The 16,121-nt window shown below is 44.3% G+C and overlaps 3 protein-coding genes across 4 annotated transcripts; 2 read left to right on the top strand and 1 right to left on the bottom strand.

The window, feature by feature from the left end:
• Nucleotides 1-950: 950 nt before the first annotated feature.
• LOC136529028 (uncharacterized) lies at nt 951-2,995 on the top strand. The gene has a single exon (XM_066522057.1). It carries the CDS (start codon nt 1,065-1,067, stop codon nt 2,511-2,513), a length of 1,449 nt encoding a protein of 482 aa, XP_066378154.1. The 5' UTR covers nt 951-1,064; the 3' UTR covers nt 2,514-2,995.
• Nucleotides 2,996-6,262: 3,267 nt separating this feature from the next.
• Nucleotides 6,263-13,213, top strand: LOC136527687 (kinesin-like protein KIN-7A). Its single transcript, XM_066520482.1, has 15 exons — nt 6,263-6,534; nt 7,598-7,865; nt 7,954-8,043; nt 8,126-8,226; nt 8,330-8,443; nt 8,533-8,614; nt 8,691-8,758; nt 8,844-8,903; nt 8,985-9,109; nt 10,331-10,529; nt 10,627-10,758; nt 10,866-10,958; nt 11,040-11,930; nt 12,015-12,325; nt 12,543-13,213. The coding sequence occupies exons 2-15, from the start codon at nt 7,625-7,627 to the stop codon at nt 12,886-12,888; spliced, it is 2,853 nt and encodes a 950-aa protein (XP_066376579.1). The 5' UTR covers nt 6,263-6,534; nt 7,598-7,624; the 3' UTR covers nt 12,889-13,213.
• Nucleotides 13,214-13,863: 650 nt separating this feature from the next.
• Nucleotides 13,864-16,018, bottom strand: LOC136528407 (dolichyl-diphosphooligosaccharide--protein glycosyltransferase subunit DAD1). 2 transcript variants are annotated; one of them, XM_066521361.1, is made up of 6 exons: nt 15,859-16,018; nt 15,544-15,656; nt 15,403-15,450; nt 14,359-14,446; nt 14,227-14,270; nt 13,864-14,136 (listed from the first exon to the last, which is right to left on the bottom strand). In XM_066521361.1, exons 2-6 carry the CDS (start codon nt 15,622-15,624, stop codon nt 14,053-14,055), a joined length of 345 nt encoding a protein of 114 aa, XP_066377458.1. In that variant the 5' UTR covers nt 15,625-15,656; nt 15,859-16,018; the 3' UTR covers nt 13,864-14,052. The 2 variants fall into 2 exon arrangements, with proteins under 2 accessions (XP_066377458.1, XP_066377459.1); XM_066521362.1 differs by having other exon boundaries at nt 15,544-15,649; nt 15,859-16,013.
• Nucleotides 16,019-16,121: the final 103 nt, after the last annotated feature.

Here is a 16,121-nt window from a genome sequence, read left to right as displayed (position 1 = left end):
CAACCTTGCAATGTCAGGCTGACATCATCGCTTATTTTGTTCAAACTTGGACTACCCATTTAAACTACCCAAAATGAGTTTCGTAATTTTTCGAGCAAAAACAAAATTTCTATGAATTCTTAAGATTATAAACTAGATTTTAGGATTTTTAATTGCATTACTTTTTTTCAAGTAAAAATATATTTGGATAAAATTTTAAAATTTATTTTAAATGAATTTGTGGATACTTTTTTGTAAAATATTTCCTGTCCGATTTACCTCCTTAAATTTCCAACTTAGTACGGTAGCGTCACATCACCAGAGTCACCATCAAAATCGTTCAGGCTGCAAAAACACTGGTTCCGTACATCAGGGAGCAAAATTCAGCATGTTCGCTTGCTCGTAAATGATCGTAAATTTCTAGCTGAAAATAGTATTTTTCTCTCACACCAAACCAGCCAGCAGTAAATAATTCACGATACGATACGGCCTCCCGAACAGGCTGATTAGCCGGCCATGATAGTTGGCGGAGATAAATTAAATTTTTTTCCAAACATATTTCTTTACTTTAAAAGCTCGTAGGCTTATGTTAAGGACAGTCCCAATGAAAGAAACTGGTAGTTTCTATAACATAGGATGTCGCACAAAAAAAAAACATTGTTTTTCAACCCATGGTTTCTATGAGTAATAATTATTTTCTCTTTCTCTCTTCCAACTCTATCTTCTTCCTCCAATGGGAGTGCGACACGAGCTCCCTAGAAACTGGTGGTTTCTCCCCAATAGCGATTTCATGGTTTCTTGGTGCATTGGGTCAAGAGTAGACCTGATTTCTTCGTGAAGAAACTATTTCTATGATTTTTGCTCTCTTTCTTCATTAATTACGTTACCATGTCAGCATTTTGCCTACGTGACAAGCCATTTAATGAGGATAGAAACCATCATCAATGCACCATTGGGACTGCCCTAGGCAGCAGGCAAGAAACTCACTGTTTTGATCAAGGCCCAAACTCCAAGCACCGAAAAGCCCATTCCTCTCACTGAACAGCCCACCCACCAAAACCCACCGCCGGCGACCCTCCCCACCGATGACAGCCGGCGAACCTCCCGCGCCGCGCGCCGACGCGGCATCGGGGCCCAAATCCGCGGCCGAGGCCGAGCACCTCCTGGCGCTGGCCGAGTCGGAGCTCTCTGCGGGCCGGCTCCGGGCCGCGCGCAGGCACGCCCTCCGCGCCGCCCGCCTGTACCCATCCTGCCCCCGAGCCTCGGTGGTGGTCACCGCCGCCAACGTGCTCCTCGCCAACGCCTCCTCCCACCACGCCGCGCTCCTGCTGCCCGAGCCCGACGACCCCGACGCCTCGCCGCTCTCCGCCTCCGAGCTCCGCCGCCACTTCAAGTCGCTCGTCAAGTCCCTCCGCGTCGGCCCCGACTACGCCGCCGCCTACCCCTCCTCCTCCGACGCCGCCGAGGAGGCGCTCTGCCGCGCCACCGAGGCCTACGAGGCGCTCACCGCCCCGCCCCCCGGGACCTTCTGGACCGCCTGCGCTGGATGCCGCCGCCTCCACGAGTTCGAGCGCAAGTATGTGGGATACCGCCTCATCTGCCCCTCCTGCCGCCGGACCTTCCTCGCCGTCGAGGTCCCACCTCCGCCGGAGGCCGAACGCCCTGCCTGTTTGCCTTCGCCTCGGCGGCCGGCGGCGGCGGCGAAGAAGTCGGACAAGCTGGAGATGACGCTCGCCGAGATGCAGCTCCATCTCGCCAAGAAGAGGAGGGGCGCAAAGGCTCCGGAGAGCTCTTCCCGAGACTTGGTGGTGTTAGATGAGGAGGAGGAGGACGCCGCCGAGGAGGCTGAGGCGGAGAACAACCATTCGGACCTGATGGCCGTGGAGGACTCTGACTTCTACAACTTCGACGCCGACCGCGGCGAGAGGTGCTTCAAGAGAGGCCAGCTCTGGGCTTTGTACGCCGACGCCGACGGCATGCCACGGCACTATGCGCTGGTGGATGGGGTCCAGCGAGGCGCCCAATTCCGCGTGCAGATACGGTGGCTGGATGGCGAGGAGGGGAAGCCATGCGGTCAGTTCAAGGTTGGGAGAGCAGAGACCGTGGATTCAGTGAACGTCTTCTCCCACCTTCTGGTATGTGAGAGGGTGGCGAGGGCGGTGTACCGGGTTTATCCCTGGAAGGGCTCGGTTTGGGCGCTCCATGGTGACGATGCCGGGAGGACAAAGTATGACATTGTGGTGATGCTCAGCAGCTACAATGATCGGTATGGTGCCAGCTTCGGGTACCTGGAGAAGGTGGAAGGCTTCATGAGCATCTTCACACGCCGGGATGTCGGAAGCCATGCTGTCCACTTCCTGCACAAGGGTGATCTTGGGGCGCTTTCGCATCAGATACCGGCCTGGAAGTTGCCCAAGGGCGAGGGATCGGCTCTGCCTCCTGGGGATTGCTGGGAACTGGATCCTGCATCATTGCCTCCTGAGTTGCTGCGCATCCAAGCATCGAACCATGGGAATGATCTGGTTGTGGTGTAAAAGGTTATTGCAGGTGTTTTAGTTGATAGGATCGGCTGTGCATATAGCACATAAATAGCAGAGGGAGGCTGTTGGTTTGTTTTGCCATGTCAAATGGTGTGAGGCTGGTGCAGTGGTGAGAGCCGTCTCGCTGAGTCACCAGGTCGCGGGTTCGAAGCAGCCTCTCCGCAGATTTTGCGGGGGGAAGGTTTGCCTCGGTTTTTCCCTTCCTCAGACCCCACTCATGTGGGAGCCTCCGGCACTGGGTCTGCCCTTTTTTAAATGGTGTGAGGCTGCGTCTGATTTGCCAACTCTAGCTGGGCATTGCTCATGTTTATGATCCTTCTTCTTCATGTAGTTTCTTAGGTAGCATGATGAAACTTGTAGGTATTTGAGTGTTATCTTCTTATACCCACGATGTATCACATGAATGATTTTTCGGTATTGAATTGATGGCTGACTAAACACTACTCTGGTATATGAATGATTCTTGTGAACTTGTTCCGCGATATTAGTACTACTAATGTATTTTTTTTTAAACAAGCATATTTGTTTCTTTTGTATCCAGATTTTCTTCAGGTGTATTACTAGAGGGCTGCAGGGGCTAGTCTTCTTGATAGGTTGGCCCGGAGTTAACAAGGAAGTTGTGATGGTAAGGGAGCAATGCTGTTGTAGTGTTATGCAAATGCAATAGACCTGTGACTGCATCTCATGGGCAATACAAACCCCTTCATTTGCTCTAGTTTCAAATCACAAATGTCAATCAAAGGTCAGTGCATAAAATGCTTTGCCGAAGTGGATTTCAGATTGCTTCCAACCACAACCTTCAGTGAGTGAAATCAAGTGAATTTAGAGTTTCTTTTTTAATCAAATAGAACTAATGCCGCTATGGAGTTGACTGACTCTTGGTGGATACAGGAGATGGGAAAACAATTTGATTGACAGAGGGCATCCCTGCATTCATAACTATTCTTTAGCGAAGGGAAACTTTCTACTGTTTTTCTTCTAAAATGATCTTATGGTTATTTAGAAGCAACATTATGGTTACAAACTTTCCTAAAAACAGACCTTTTTCTAATGGTGTTTAGAAGCAAAATTTACCGCTGCTTTTATTAGAAAATATGGTTAAAAAAAGCTCGAAAAAAAGTGTCCTTGGCTCGATATCCACCCCTAGTTACAAACTTGGAGTGTGCAATGAATTGTACGAATCATGAAAGTAAACCTCTCCCTGGATTGAGCATATATTATGAAAGCAATTGATGGTCAAAGCTTTAAAAGTTCGACTGGGTCTTGGTTTGAGCATATGTTATTTTTGTATTTGGCTAAAGAAAAAAAAAAAGCTCTACTTGCTCTTAATAAGGCCTAAAAATTACCATGTTAATAAAGGGAAAAAACCAAAATTATGCATCACTGGCATTACAAAAAAAATTAATACAAGATATCTCTATACCTTATTTATAAATTGCCACTGCCATCATGGTAAAAATAACCAAAAATGCCCTGTACTTATTTATAAATTACATACATTGCCAATCATGGTTTTCTACTTCTTGCATCTACCATTTATTAGAAAAATGAAGCTCAATATCAACAAAAGAAGACAACATATTTAGTCAAGAGTATATAAGTTCATTGCACACATGCATTTCAAAGATAGCTGGATTGAAAAATAAATGAAAATAGGCAATGTAACCTATTCTCTCTCTCTCTGTGTATATATCTCTATCTCTGTCACTCTCCCTCCCCCCCTCTTCCAAATGACGTAGATAGCTGGATTGACCAACATTATTTTTGAACTCCGTAGCAGCGCAATGTAATGGGTTGCATGCTTGCATTATTACGTTGGAGAACAATGGCGTTAGTCGTTAAAGATGTAACAAAACGTAATGTGATGTTGATCAGGAGAATATAACACCTCACATATTTGATGGAAGATAACCAAAGAGGATCAGGAAAAAAATAGAAAAGCGGTGAGCCATTATCACCGAGACAGATGCAATATCAATGAGAAAGACAATCTCAATGACAAGTATATATGACCACTGATATCGATGGCATTGCAACACTAAGGCTCAAATGACCATGGCTCCAAATTGACTAATTGAGTGATGATTATAGTGCTAAGGGCATCTCCAATAGTAAAAATCAGCTACTGACATTCAGATATCATCTTATCTTGTATGTCCTACATATAAGTTGTTCTTTATATTCTCTCTCCTGACAATCTCTCCTTCATGAGAGATATAGATGAGTTGTGCCTTTCGTTAGGTCAGCTAATGGGTTAAAATCCACCGCATACCTAATTTAACCCATAAAAAATTAACTCTCTTCCCTACCCCACCCAATAAACCTATTTCAACCCAAACCCACAAAGTAAATCAACTTATTCCCACTTGAGAACCCAACCCATCAAACCTATTTCAACCCAACCCATTATCAGGCCTACCTCTTGTATATTGGGACACACACTCTTCTCTTTCCACTAGTTCAAAAAATGTTGACCTCTCTCCACGTGGTATCTAATACCAGTTTAGAGGTGGCCATTGGAAGTGCCCGAATATGGAAGCCCTAGATTCAAATTATGTCTATCAAGAGAAATCATGTGATGCTATATAATAGTAACAAGAAGAAGATTGTGAGGATGACACATCGACACATAAACGCTTGGATTCTACATGCTCGCCTTGTTAGCAATTAATTTTGTTGTTATCCTAGAATGGTAAGCTCTTGAATCCAACTAAAGATAATCCGAGTCATTAGATGAAACCATCATCAATCCAACATGTCACGATCTTTTTCTCTGTGTTTCCATGAAGCTCGTCAGTTTTGGGCCAAGAGCATCCTAAGGCCTCCGCTATGCCCCAAGTTTCCTTGGGCCCTATGATCAATAAGGAGCCCTTAATTGGTTCAGAATTGAGGGTCAATCAACTTGTGTTTGGGACGCGAGCCTTAGCTCGTGTATCCGGCCCGTGTCGCAAATTTTTTGGGACTTCAAGTTATTTGAGCCCAAAGTCCAAATCTCTTAGACATGGTAGAGTCAAATTTGGTACTACGTCCTTTCCAAATTAAAAGGTGTTTTGGCTTTCTAGATATATATATATCACTTTAAATATATATCTAGATAAGTCTACATCTAAGTTTATAGCAAAATCTATGTATCTAGAAAATACAAAACATCTTCTAGTTTGGATGGAGGAAGTATTTTGGGATTGTTTTTACTGGTGACGATTGGATTCCATGTCGAGTGCATCTTTGCACCATAATCGCATATGCTCCGTTAATATATTTTCGTGTATATCTCGAGCATAGTCTGCAAAACAATTAGAACCACCACAATTCAAATATATTAGTTTAATATAATACATAAAATCATATCCATGTCTCCATTTATTTACCAAGATTAGCGGTGGAAATTTGCATTTAATGACTACTACCACCACCCTCCTCTTGTTTCACTAGCCAAGCTCAGTTGCTTGATGGCCCCACCTGCAGCCACACAGTCGCCGAAGGACCATTCTTCCCTGTGCAGCTGTGCTGGGTTGGCAGTGTGGTTTGAGTGAGTCTCTAGTGTTGACGAGAGACATAAATAAGTGGGAGGGAAAAAAAACAAATGGCTAGTGGGCGTAGCTAGTGGGGGCTTTGGTTAACGCCTTCCAAAACTAGCCGTTGCTCGCTCCACGCCAACACACACACACAGCCGCTCCCTTCATTTATCATTTTTCACTCCCCCTCCCCTTCTCTCGCTGCTCTCCGCTCTCCTCCGTCTCCGTCTCCGTCTCCGTCTCCGTCTCCGCCGGAGAAATTCAAAAATCATACTCCTATTCCTATCCTACTACGAAGCAAGCGAGCGACCGGGCGGGCGATTCCTCCTCCCTCGCACGTGCACGCGCACCGGCGCTTGGGCTGGGCTCCCCGACCGCCTGCCTCCTAGGAGAGGCTCCCTGCTCCGCCTCGGGTGCGCGCACCCGGGGACGACTGCTCCTGCTCGGCTGGGCCGGATCGCGCTCCTCCTCCTTCCCCGGCCGTGGCTGCCTTCTCCGCGGTACTGTACATGCTCCCTCCCTCCCTCCTCTCTTCCGTCTCCTCGTTTCCTTGCGCGGCGCGCGGCGGTTGCGGCTGCGGTTGCTGCTCGCCACCTCCCCACTCCCCGCGCGGCGGAGTTGACGGCGTGTCGCGCCCGGCTGGGTCTGGGTGGGTGGGCCCGATCTGATCCTGTGCTGTGGCGCGGAGGCGCGGACCGCCGGGCACGGGCAGCGTCCGCGCGGACCGGCAGGCAAGTGCGCCCCCCGGTTTCCCCAGTGGCGCGGTAGATTAGGAAACCGGTTTGCTCCGTTCTGGGTGGATTCGTTCTAGAAAGGAAGGTAGTTTGTTTATCCGTGGCTGCTCGCTTCCAGGATTTCGTATTTTCGTTAGCTCGAGTTCTTCGGATCGGGTTTCCATATTATGCTGATAAATCCGATCCACTCGCTACTAGCATCCACGCGTCCCCTGGTGTCTCAGTGCCGACTGGTTTTGTTTGCTCCCCCCCTTTTGACAAGGGTTCGGATCGGACATCATCTCGAATTTGAGATGCAGATTCCGTTGTGGGGGGGATTGCGAGATCCTGGAATCAGCAATTCCTCGCCTGCGTCCAGCGGAGTCTAGAACGAATGCTGCTCGTGACATGACACGACCATTAAATTTAGTACGGATTTATGCTTACATGGGAATTGCTTTGTCTGTGCTTGCATGAATCAGTGGAAACTAGAGCTGTATTTTCTTTCCATAACATGCTGGGTGTCAACTTTTGCAGCATTTCAAATTTCGAAAGTTGATGCTTAGATCCCTGTAAAATACTACTAACGTCTGTAGTTTATTTCTGCTGCTAGAAACTAAACATTTGTTTGTTTGGATTCGAAGTTAAGGCATTTTAGAAAATGTCTTTACTAGTTTGCCAGCAATTCGGTTTATGATGAATGCTGCAATTTGTTCTATATTCAAGTGATTGCATATAATAAATTACACTCGACCGTTGTTGCATTTTGGTACATCCAGTGTCTTCTTTCAGCAAGAATCTTGTGACAAGACTTCCAGTTTTTATTCAATTCCTGAAATCTTTTTTTTAGATTATAAAGCGAGGAATAAAAAAAAAGATGGGCGCGTCAAGACCGCCAAGCACCCCTGCATCAAAGGGTGAGCACACACCGATGTCAACTCCTGGTGGCAGTTCAAGGGCCAAGGAGGAGAAGATTTTTGTTACAGTGAGGGTGAGGCCACTAAGCAAGAAGGAGCTGGCTGTGAAGGATGATGTGGCATGGGAATGCGCTGATAGCCAGACAATCTTGTACAAGGGCTCCACGCAGGACCGAGCTGCACCGATGTCTTACACTTTTGGTAGCGTGGCTTGATCAGTTCATGAGCAATGCAACTCAAGAAAATCTGTTTGCAACTGATCGATGTCTTTGTATTCCTTTCCTTCCAGATAAAGTGTTTGGCCCAGCTTGCCAAACAGACGTGGTCTATGAAGAGGGAGCTAAGGATGTTGCAATGTCTGCATTGACAGGCATTAATGGTAGGTTAATGCTCAGTTTGTACATTTGTGGTAGTGGAGTGATCATCTGCAAGTGACCCCTTACCTTGTGTTTGTTTTGCAGCCACCATTTTTGCATATGGGCAAACCAGCAGTGGTAAAACATTCACGATGAGAGGCGTTACAGAGAGTGCTGTTAGTGATATTTATAGACACATAGATAATGTGAGTTTCATAAATCTGAGGAAGTCATTGCTTTTTTCCTGCTATGGTATATTGCTTTCTAAGATGCATGTAAGTGTTATAACTCATAATTGTTCTTGTTTAGACTCCTGAGAGGGAATTTGTGATCAAAATATCCGCTATGGAAATTTACAATGAGATTGTGAAGGATCTTCTACGACCTGACTCTGCTCCCCTTCGGTTGTTAGATGATCCTGAGGTTTGTTTACAACTTTTTCAGTTATTACAATGGCCCAAGAAAATTATGATCTTATAGTGAACTAAATGAAAATATTTTCTGTTTGACAGAAAGGAACCATTGTGGAGAAGTTGCAAGAAGAAATTGCTAAGGACAGCCAACATCTGAGGCATCTAATCAGCATTTGTGAAGGTAAATACTAAGTGCTGTCAAAAAAAGAAGAAATGAATAGTGCTAATCACTTTAACAACCTTTCAAATGATTGCAGACCAAAGACAGGTTGGGGAGACTGCACTAAATGACACTAGTTCACGTTCCCACCAAATCATTAGGCTGGTACGTATCCTGTTTGCATTGAGTCATTCCAGGAAAAACATGGTGAGGAAAGTATTAATCTTTTGTGGTGTATATCTTTATCCAGACACTCGAGAGCAGGCTCCGTGAAGTTTCAGGATGTGTTAAATCTTTCGTTGCTAACCTGGTAAGCATTATATCCTCAAAGGATGTGTACATTGGCAATGCTGATATTCATAATTTCAATAATTGCTTCCTTTGCTTGCAGAACTTTGTTGACCTTGCTGGAAGTGAACGAGCTGCACAAACACATGCCATAGGTGCAAGGTTGAAAGAGGGTTGCCATATAAATCGCAGCCTGTTGACTTTGACTACTGTCATCAGAAAGCTAAGGTAAAATTCAAAACTCAAGTTCTACTTGTGTGTAAGAAGCCTCAGTCAGGTTTATTTAGTACCTGTTCTCTGCATTCATCTAGAAATTGTGACATTTAAGATTTCTGCTAATGAAATGCATCAGATGAACTCTTCATTAACTGTATTAGTTTATTGTTACATTAGCCTTAGTTCTAGTTATTACCTGTTTGATTTGTACAAGTTAATTGCTGGTAACTTAGCTCATAGTAAATTCATAGGTGAGTACACATGGACGATGTGCTAAAGAAAATGTATCAGATGAAATGCATTCTGCTGAGATGCCATATCCTCATTGGCCATTTACCATTTTGAGCAAATCAGTCAGCATGTATGAAACACACTGGTGTTCTGTTTGCATCTCGTGGTAGTGCAATTTTTTCCTTTTTTAGGAATGTCTACCTTAATTGTTTGGCGTAAATCACTAAAAGTCAAAACTGGAGGATAAAGGCTTTTGAAATGTGTAGTGGACACATTAAAAAGTTAATCCAAGACTAACAAGTACTTGCACATGTCTGGTCCATGAATTCATCTTGCTAAACAAAAGCTTCTAAGATGACTTATTCTCAAATTGATTGCTTTGCTGCTATATTAAATTTTGTTCTAGTTTGACCTTCAACGATCGTAACTTTTGGTTTGGTGTTGGATAAATGGGCGATTAAAGATGGTTGCTATATTCAGTTTTCAAAATAGGATATCTCACACATTAAAGCATTTGTCACATTAAAATAAATGTTCCACAAATATGTTGTTTCATTAGCTTATTTGTATCAGTGGGTTGTCAACGATGTAGAAATGTAGTCCACTTAATAAATGAAATTGTAGTGCTTGTATGGTCTCCCTGAAGCTAGATGACATGTATCTGGCATCAGTGCAATTGATTGAGAGTGGCTTCCAGTCCTTCATGAATTTTTTCATGTAGAAAAAATAGATAATACCTTACTGTGTGGTTTAAAGGACTCTCAGTGTTCTTGAGTGTTCTCCTATTCTGCATTACAAAATCATATATCAAAATTCCTACTTGCAGAAAAATTGCCCGAGTCTTATTTTGCGATTCATACACTTGATGAAATGCAAGCTGTAAGCATTCAGATTATATGAGCTAGAGAGACATGCATTGTTTCTAGGTTTTAATAGAAAATTCAAGCGACAAATATCCATCATTATTTGTAATTGAAACTTAACTGTAAACTTCAATTGCAGTTCGGGGAAAAGAAGTGGACACATACCCTACCGGGACTCAAAGCTGACACGCATTTTACAGCTTTCTTTGGGTGGAAATGCAAGAACAGCAATTATCTGTACCATGAGCCCAGCTCTGACACATGTAGAACAATCTAGAAATACTCTATTCTTTGCAACCTGTGCAAAGGAGGTCACAAATACTGCAAAAGTTAATATGGTAAGGGCATGAGTCGTGACTGAGACAACATTTCTTTGTGCCTTAATAATTGTTGAGATACATCAATGTACAACTCAACAATACATGTCCCATGCAGGTTATATCAGATAAGCAATTGGTGAAGCACCTTCAGACAGAACTTGCTAGGCTAGAATCAGAGCTGAGGACCCCTGACCGTGGCTCCTCTTCTGATATCCTCATAATGGAAAAGGACAGGAAGATTAGACAGGTAAAGTCTCTGACCAAGGTTTCATGTCCACTTTTAACTTTCAAGAGTTCACTAAATGCTTGAAATCATTACCATGTTTTACATGACCTAATCAATGAATTGTGTAGATGGAAATTGAAATAGAGGAGCTCAGGAAACAGCGAGATACTGCACAGTCAGAGCTCGAAGAACTGCGGAAGAAGAAGATTGATCACCAGCCAGTAATAATCTGCCTTTTGTTTGTCCCGAACTTCTCTTCATTACCATTAACTAACCCTTTGGGTTGCACTTTACTCTTGCAGGGGTGGAATCCCTTTGACTCGCCACAAAAAACACGAAAGTGCCTTACATTTTCAGGATCACTAGAGCCAAGTAACAAAATTAAGATGATGAGGAGCTCGATTAGGCAATCATCTACTGCTCCATTTATGTTGAAGCATGAAATCCGCAAGCTGGAGCAGCTACAACAACAGCTTGAGGTTGAAGCAAACCGCGCCATTGAAGTACTTCACAAAGAAGTTGAATGCCACAAGCATGGCAACCAGAATGCTGCGGAAACCATCGCTAAACTTCAGGCAGAAATCAGGGAGATGCAATCTGTTAGGTCTGAGAACAGAGACGTGGAGATGATTACGGATGAAGGAAATGGATCTGATTTGAAAGATGAGATTTCTAGACTTCATATGCAAGACAATGATATTGCCAAACTTGAGGCGAAGTTAGAAAATGTGCAACGGTCTATTGACAGATTGGTGATGTCACTTCCAAATGTTGCCATGCCGTGTAATGAGACTACCCCAAAGTCAAACAGATCAAAGAAGAAGAAGAGGCTTCTTCTTCCTCTGGGTGTGAGCAACAATATCAACAGAGGAAATCTTCTCAGAGCACCCTGCTCTCCCCATTCTTCTAGTAGGCCTTCAGAATCAGAAGTTGAGAACAGGGCCCCAGAGGGTGACACTATGTCTGTTGAGGGTTCAGAAAAGGCTACTCCCACCAAGAGTGAAGATGGAGATATATCATCTCGTGATGAGACACCACGCTACAGGCGCACCAGTTCAGTCAATATGAAAAAGATGCAGAGGATGTTCCAAAATGCTGCAGAGGAAAACGTTAGGAGCATCAGGGCTTACGTGACTGAACTGAAGGAGCGAGTTGCAAAACTTCAGTACCAAAAGCAGCTGCTAGTCTGCCAGGTTTTGAACTCACTTGATCTTTCTTCCAAAACGAAATGTCTGCTTTCCTGCTACTAAAATATGTTCAATTACTTTATTTTACAGGTCCTGGAGTTGGAATCTAATGAAGGCAAGTCGAATGGAGAGGATAATTCTGGGCCTCTACAGGATGGTCCTGATTCATGGGACAGATTATTCAAGGAGCAGATGCAGTGCATTATTCATCTGTGGGATCAGTGCCATGTATCGATCATACATAGGACCCAGTTCTACCTGTTATTCAAGGGTGACAAGGCTGATCAGATATACATCGAAGTTGAAGTAAGAAGGCTGGTATGGTTGCAACAACACTTTGCTGAGGTCGGTGATGCAAGCCCTGGTGCTGTTGATGACCCTGCAGTTTCACTTGTCTCCAGGTACTCAATAACTAGTCAATAGTGTCTAACTAAAATGCTGCTTGTGTTCTCTGAGTTTCACTGATTGTAGTTCCAGCATTAAGAAAAAAAATAATGCTGAAGAAGTGAAGAGTATATAACCAAAAGAAAAAAGGAAAACAGTGTGTTTACATACCTTTCAGATAGTGAAGCATTGCTGTGTTCATTAGCTAGTATAACAGTGTTTTGTATGTCGCAGTATGAAGGCATTGAGGAACGAACGCGAATTTCTAGCGAGAAGGATGGGATCAAGGCTAACAGACGAAGAGCGGGAGCGCCTCTTCATCAAGTGGCAGGTCCCCCTGGATGCGAAGCAGCGGAAGCTGCAGCTGGTGAACAAGCTCTGGACGGACCCCAACGACCCGGCACACATTGAGGAGAGCGCGGACCTGGTGGCCCGGCTGGTGGGCTTCTGCGAGGGCGGCAACATCAGCAAGGAGATGTTCGAGCTCAACTTTGCTGTCCCCACGAGCAGGAAGCCGTGGATGGTGGGCTGGCAACCTATCTCGAACATGATCAGGGAGAAGACCCAGCAGCTCTGGTGAGAACCTATGGCGCACCGGCCTCGCCCGTGTTGTACAGATGGAATGAACAAGAGACAGTACATTTCGTGATGGCCGGTTTCAGCTCTGGAAATTGTTGATCAATTGGGGGAAGAGTCTCAACTTCCTTCCCGGTCGGACTGGTCAAGGCCACAAGCGGTCGTCGGTCTGGTATCCTCTTCCTGTGTCCCGTGTAGATGGTGAAAGAGAGAGAATCTGAATGTTCTCGCATTCTTTACATGTTTTCTTTCCAATTACGCCAAGTTTTGTTTGTTCCTTCTGTTTTATGATATGATCTGGATCTGATGAGTCGATTCAAATTCTTTTACCCCTCCTTTTTTCTGCTGTCTGTGTCTGTGCATCGGAATTGCTGGATCTTGATTGCCGATTCTTGTTATCTTGATTGCCAATCACATCACAAATACTCTCAATCTTGTTTGCGGGCCTGCAACGGAGCTCAGGGACAATAAGCGTATGTACTTTCAGAACGACGCTCCTATTAGTTCCATTTAAACAAGAATCGTGACAGCAACGCATAAAATTTTGGCCCATGAAGGTTATTCCTAGCAGTAGCTGCATTGATTCAGAGTTTCAGACAAGAAATTCAAAGTCTAACTCATTAGTTCATGTCCAGACAACTTCGTGTGATTTTCTTCCTCCTTTCTGTCTTGAACTGTTTCCTCAAAAGAGAAATTCAGAGTCTATCTCAGGCTATAGCACTTCTGTTCCTTCCTACTCTGCAAAGTTCACCATTCTCATGCTTTAACCTACCTGAGTGTCTGAGTTACATCTTTTTCTAAATTTCACTTTTTTTGTGGAACAAAAAGGAAGATCCCTGGGTCAAACTCAGGCCTTAGAAATGGAAAACGCATGCCCCCTATATGGTATATGCTGACAGAACGTGTGTATCTCGCCAATTTCAAGCAATTGCTTATCTGTAGAATACATACCTCAGTGAAAACGAAGTATGTCTTCAAATTAAGAAAATGCCTGTGGTAAATCACATTTGACTAATAGTTCCTCCAGGAATACTGAGCTTACATAGGTAATCCTTCAACAGATCATATGTATATCCGACATTACGACAGTTCCAAACATTTAAACGCGACGATCAGCGACCACAATCTGGGGCTACAGAATCCTAACCACACATAGTGCGGCAGTTGCTTATCCGAGGAAGTTCATGATCACCAGGTGGAGCACTAGATTGCACAGGACGAAGTCAGCAAAGGCCCTTTCTGGGGGCAGATCCTGCAGGAAAAGTTTTGGCATATGTCGTCATGCCAGATTTTCAAAGTAGAACGGATCCTAGCATATGAAGATGAAACAACAAAGTGACACCTTAAATTCTTTGTTGTCTTTGTTCACTTGAATGCGGAGGCAAACTGAATGAAAAAGGTAAAAGACCATGTGACAGTTAGCTCGTATCATGCAACCAAGGTAAAAGGGCCACCGAGGGTAAGAAGCTCCTACCAGCAAGAACTGCAGTTCCTATGCATGAAAGGACTCCTGAGAGGAAGGAGTTGAAGGGAAATGACCCAACCAATCCCATGTAAGCAACCTGTTTATCCACATTAATAGCATACCAGTAATAAGTGGCGTTTCGCTTGTATTAGCATGCCAAGGGCTACTAGCTATGTTGCAGAAACAACTCAAGAGAAGAGTTACCAACCAAATAAAAATGTTCAGTTCACAATACAAGTGCACAAACATAGCCTGTCCTTAAACCTAAGAATCATGCTCGAGGACAATAAATTCCATGGTTTTCAGAAAATGACAGCTAACAAGTTGCCCAATCAACCACTGAAGAACATACAGTTTGCAAAAGTCACAATGACAAATACAGTGCTAGAACATCCACAAAATCAGGTTGCCAACAGCTAGGTAGAGCTGAGATTTGTAAGCTGGCTGCTTTGTTGTAACCAGTAACTGTGAAGAGTTACAAACTGAATAAGAATGTACAGTTGACAAAGAAAGGGCATAATATGACTTGTTCATGCTTGAGGACAATAAGTTCCACAATTTAAGAAAATGACTAGTGATTAGTTCATCTATCCAACCAAACACTCAAGAGCATACAGAGTTTGCAAAAGTTCAAAGGTACAGTGCTACACTATCCACGTAATCAGGTTCCCAGCAGCCATGTATAGCATAAATTTGCAAGTTTGACAGCTTGTAGCTAACAACTGAGAATTACATACACAGTATATCAGTTGATAGCTTTAGCAGCGCAGCCTGTTCATAAGATTTCTTGTGCATGTATCTGATGCCTACCTACCTACCCACTGCTATATCACAACCAAATAACCAGGCAATGTGTTTTGGCGTCCCCCATATTAGGCTTTGTTGTTGTTGAAAATCGAAAACCACAGAGGAAGGAATATCGGCTGGTGTGGGACAGTATACACTCCAGGCTATTCAGATAAACTTTCCTAACCATATTTCGAGGATTTCAAACCAATTTGAACAAGATGTTTGCACATAAGAAGAAGACATAAGTGTTAAAAACACTTATACCTGAATAAGGGCAGTGGCAACCGCAAAAACCACGTAGAGGTCAATAATCTGCAGATGTATCACCACACGGCAGAGTTAGAGGGGACTGCGGACGACCGCAGGGGAAATGGGAGAAGGGGAGATCGAATCGAATGAGGCTACCTTCAAATTTGTTGGTGTGGCAGCATACGCCTTGCCAAGGGACTGGATCAGAAGCTTCGCATCGCTGGTGGCCCTCGGCATCTTGGAATCCCCTCGTCTTCTCCCACTTGACGCTAGCCAGAAAGGAGCAAGTCATAATCAGATCAGTTCGCTTGGATCAACAACTTTCGCAGGCAAATCGGAGTTCGTAGGCATAATTTTACATGGATACTCCGGCAATCAGATCAGATCCGAAGACATGGAGGTAAGCAAGTAGCACGAGTGAGGGTGTGGGTGGTTGATTTCGCACAGCAGCAAGGGAAGGGGTGGGCATACCTTCGGCAGTGCCTAGTTGGTGGGTGCTCGTCGCCGGCGAAGACCTGGGCAGCTGGCGTCGGGCTCGGGCGGCGGTCAGAGGCTGTTTCGGCAGAGGGGGACGGGGGTTTTCTCTTTTCTCTGTACCGTAGTATCGTGTTTCTTCCTGGGCTGGGCCGTTCTTCTGGCTTCATTCTTTTTTTTCTTTCTATTCTTCCTGATTTTGTATTTGATTTTAATTCTTCCTGATTTTATATTTGCTATTACTATCATTTTTTTCATGG

The sequence above is a fragment of the Miscanthus floridulus genome, chromosome 19, assembly GCF_019320115.1.
Source record: "Miscanthus floridulus cultivar M001 chromosome 19, ASM1932011v1, whole genome shotgun sequence".
In the NCBI taxonomy this organism is placed as follows: domain Eukaryota; kingdom Viridiplantae; phylum Streptophyta; class Magnoliopsida; order Poales; family Poaceae; genus Miscanthus; species Miscanthus floridulus.
This window is presented reverse-complemented; position numbering and strand designations above follow the sequence as displayed.

Coding starts and splice junctions, on each gene's coding strand:
- LOC136529028 (XM_066522057.1), top strand. CDS start 1,065: ATGACAGCCGGCGAACCTCCCGCGCCGCGCGCCGACGCGGCATCGGGG.
- LOC136527687 (XM_066520482.1), top strand. CDS start 7,625: ATGGGCGCGTCAAGACCGCCAAGCACCCCTGCATCAAAGGGTGAGCAC. Junction 8,904..8,984: donor AATCTTTCGTTGCTAACCTG/GTAAGCATTATA, acceptor CTTTGCTTGCAG/AACTTTGTTGACCTTGCTGG. Junction 10,959..11,039: donor AGAAGATTGATCACCAGCCA/GTAATAATCTGC, acceptor TTACTCTTGCAG/GGGTGGAATCCCTTTGACTC.
- LOC136528407 (XM_066521361.1), bottom strand. CDS start 15,624: ATGCCGAGGGCCACCAGCGATGCGAAGCTTCTGATCCAGTCCCTTGGC. Junction 14,447..15,402: donor TTGCCACTGCCCTTATTCAG/GTATAAGTGTTT, acceptor GTGGATAAACAG/GTTGCTTACATGGGATTGGT. Junction 14,271..14,358: donor AGGAACTGCAGTTCTTGCTG/GTAGGAGCTTCT, acceptor TTTTTCATTCAG/TTTGCCTCCGCATTCAAGTG.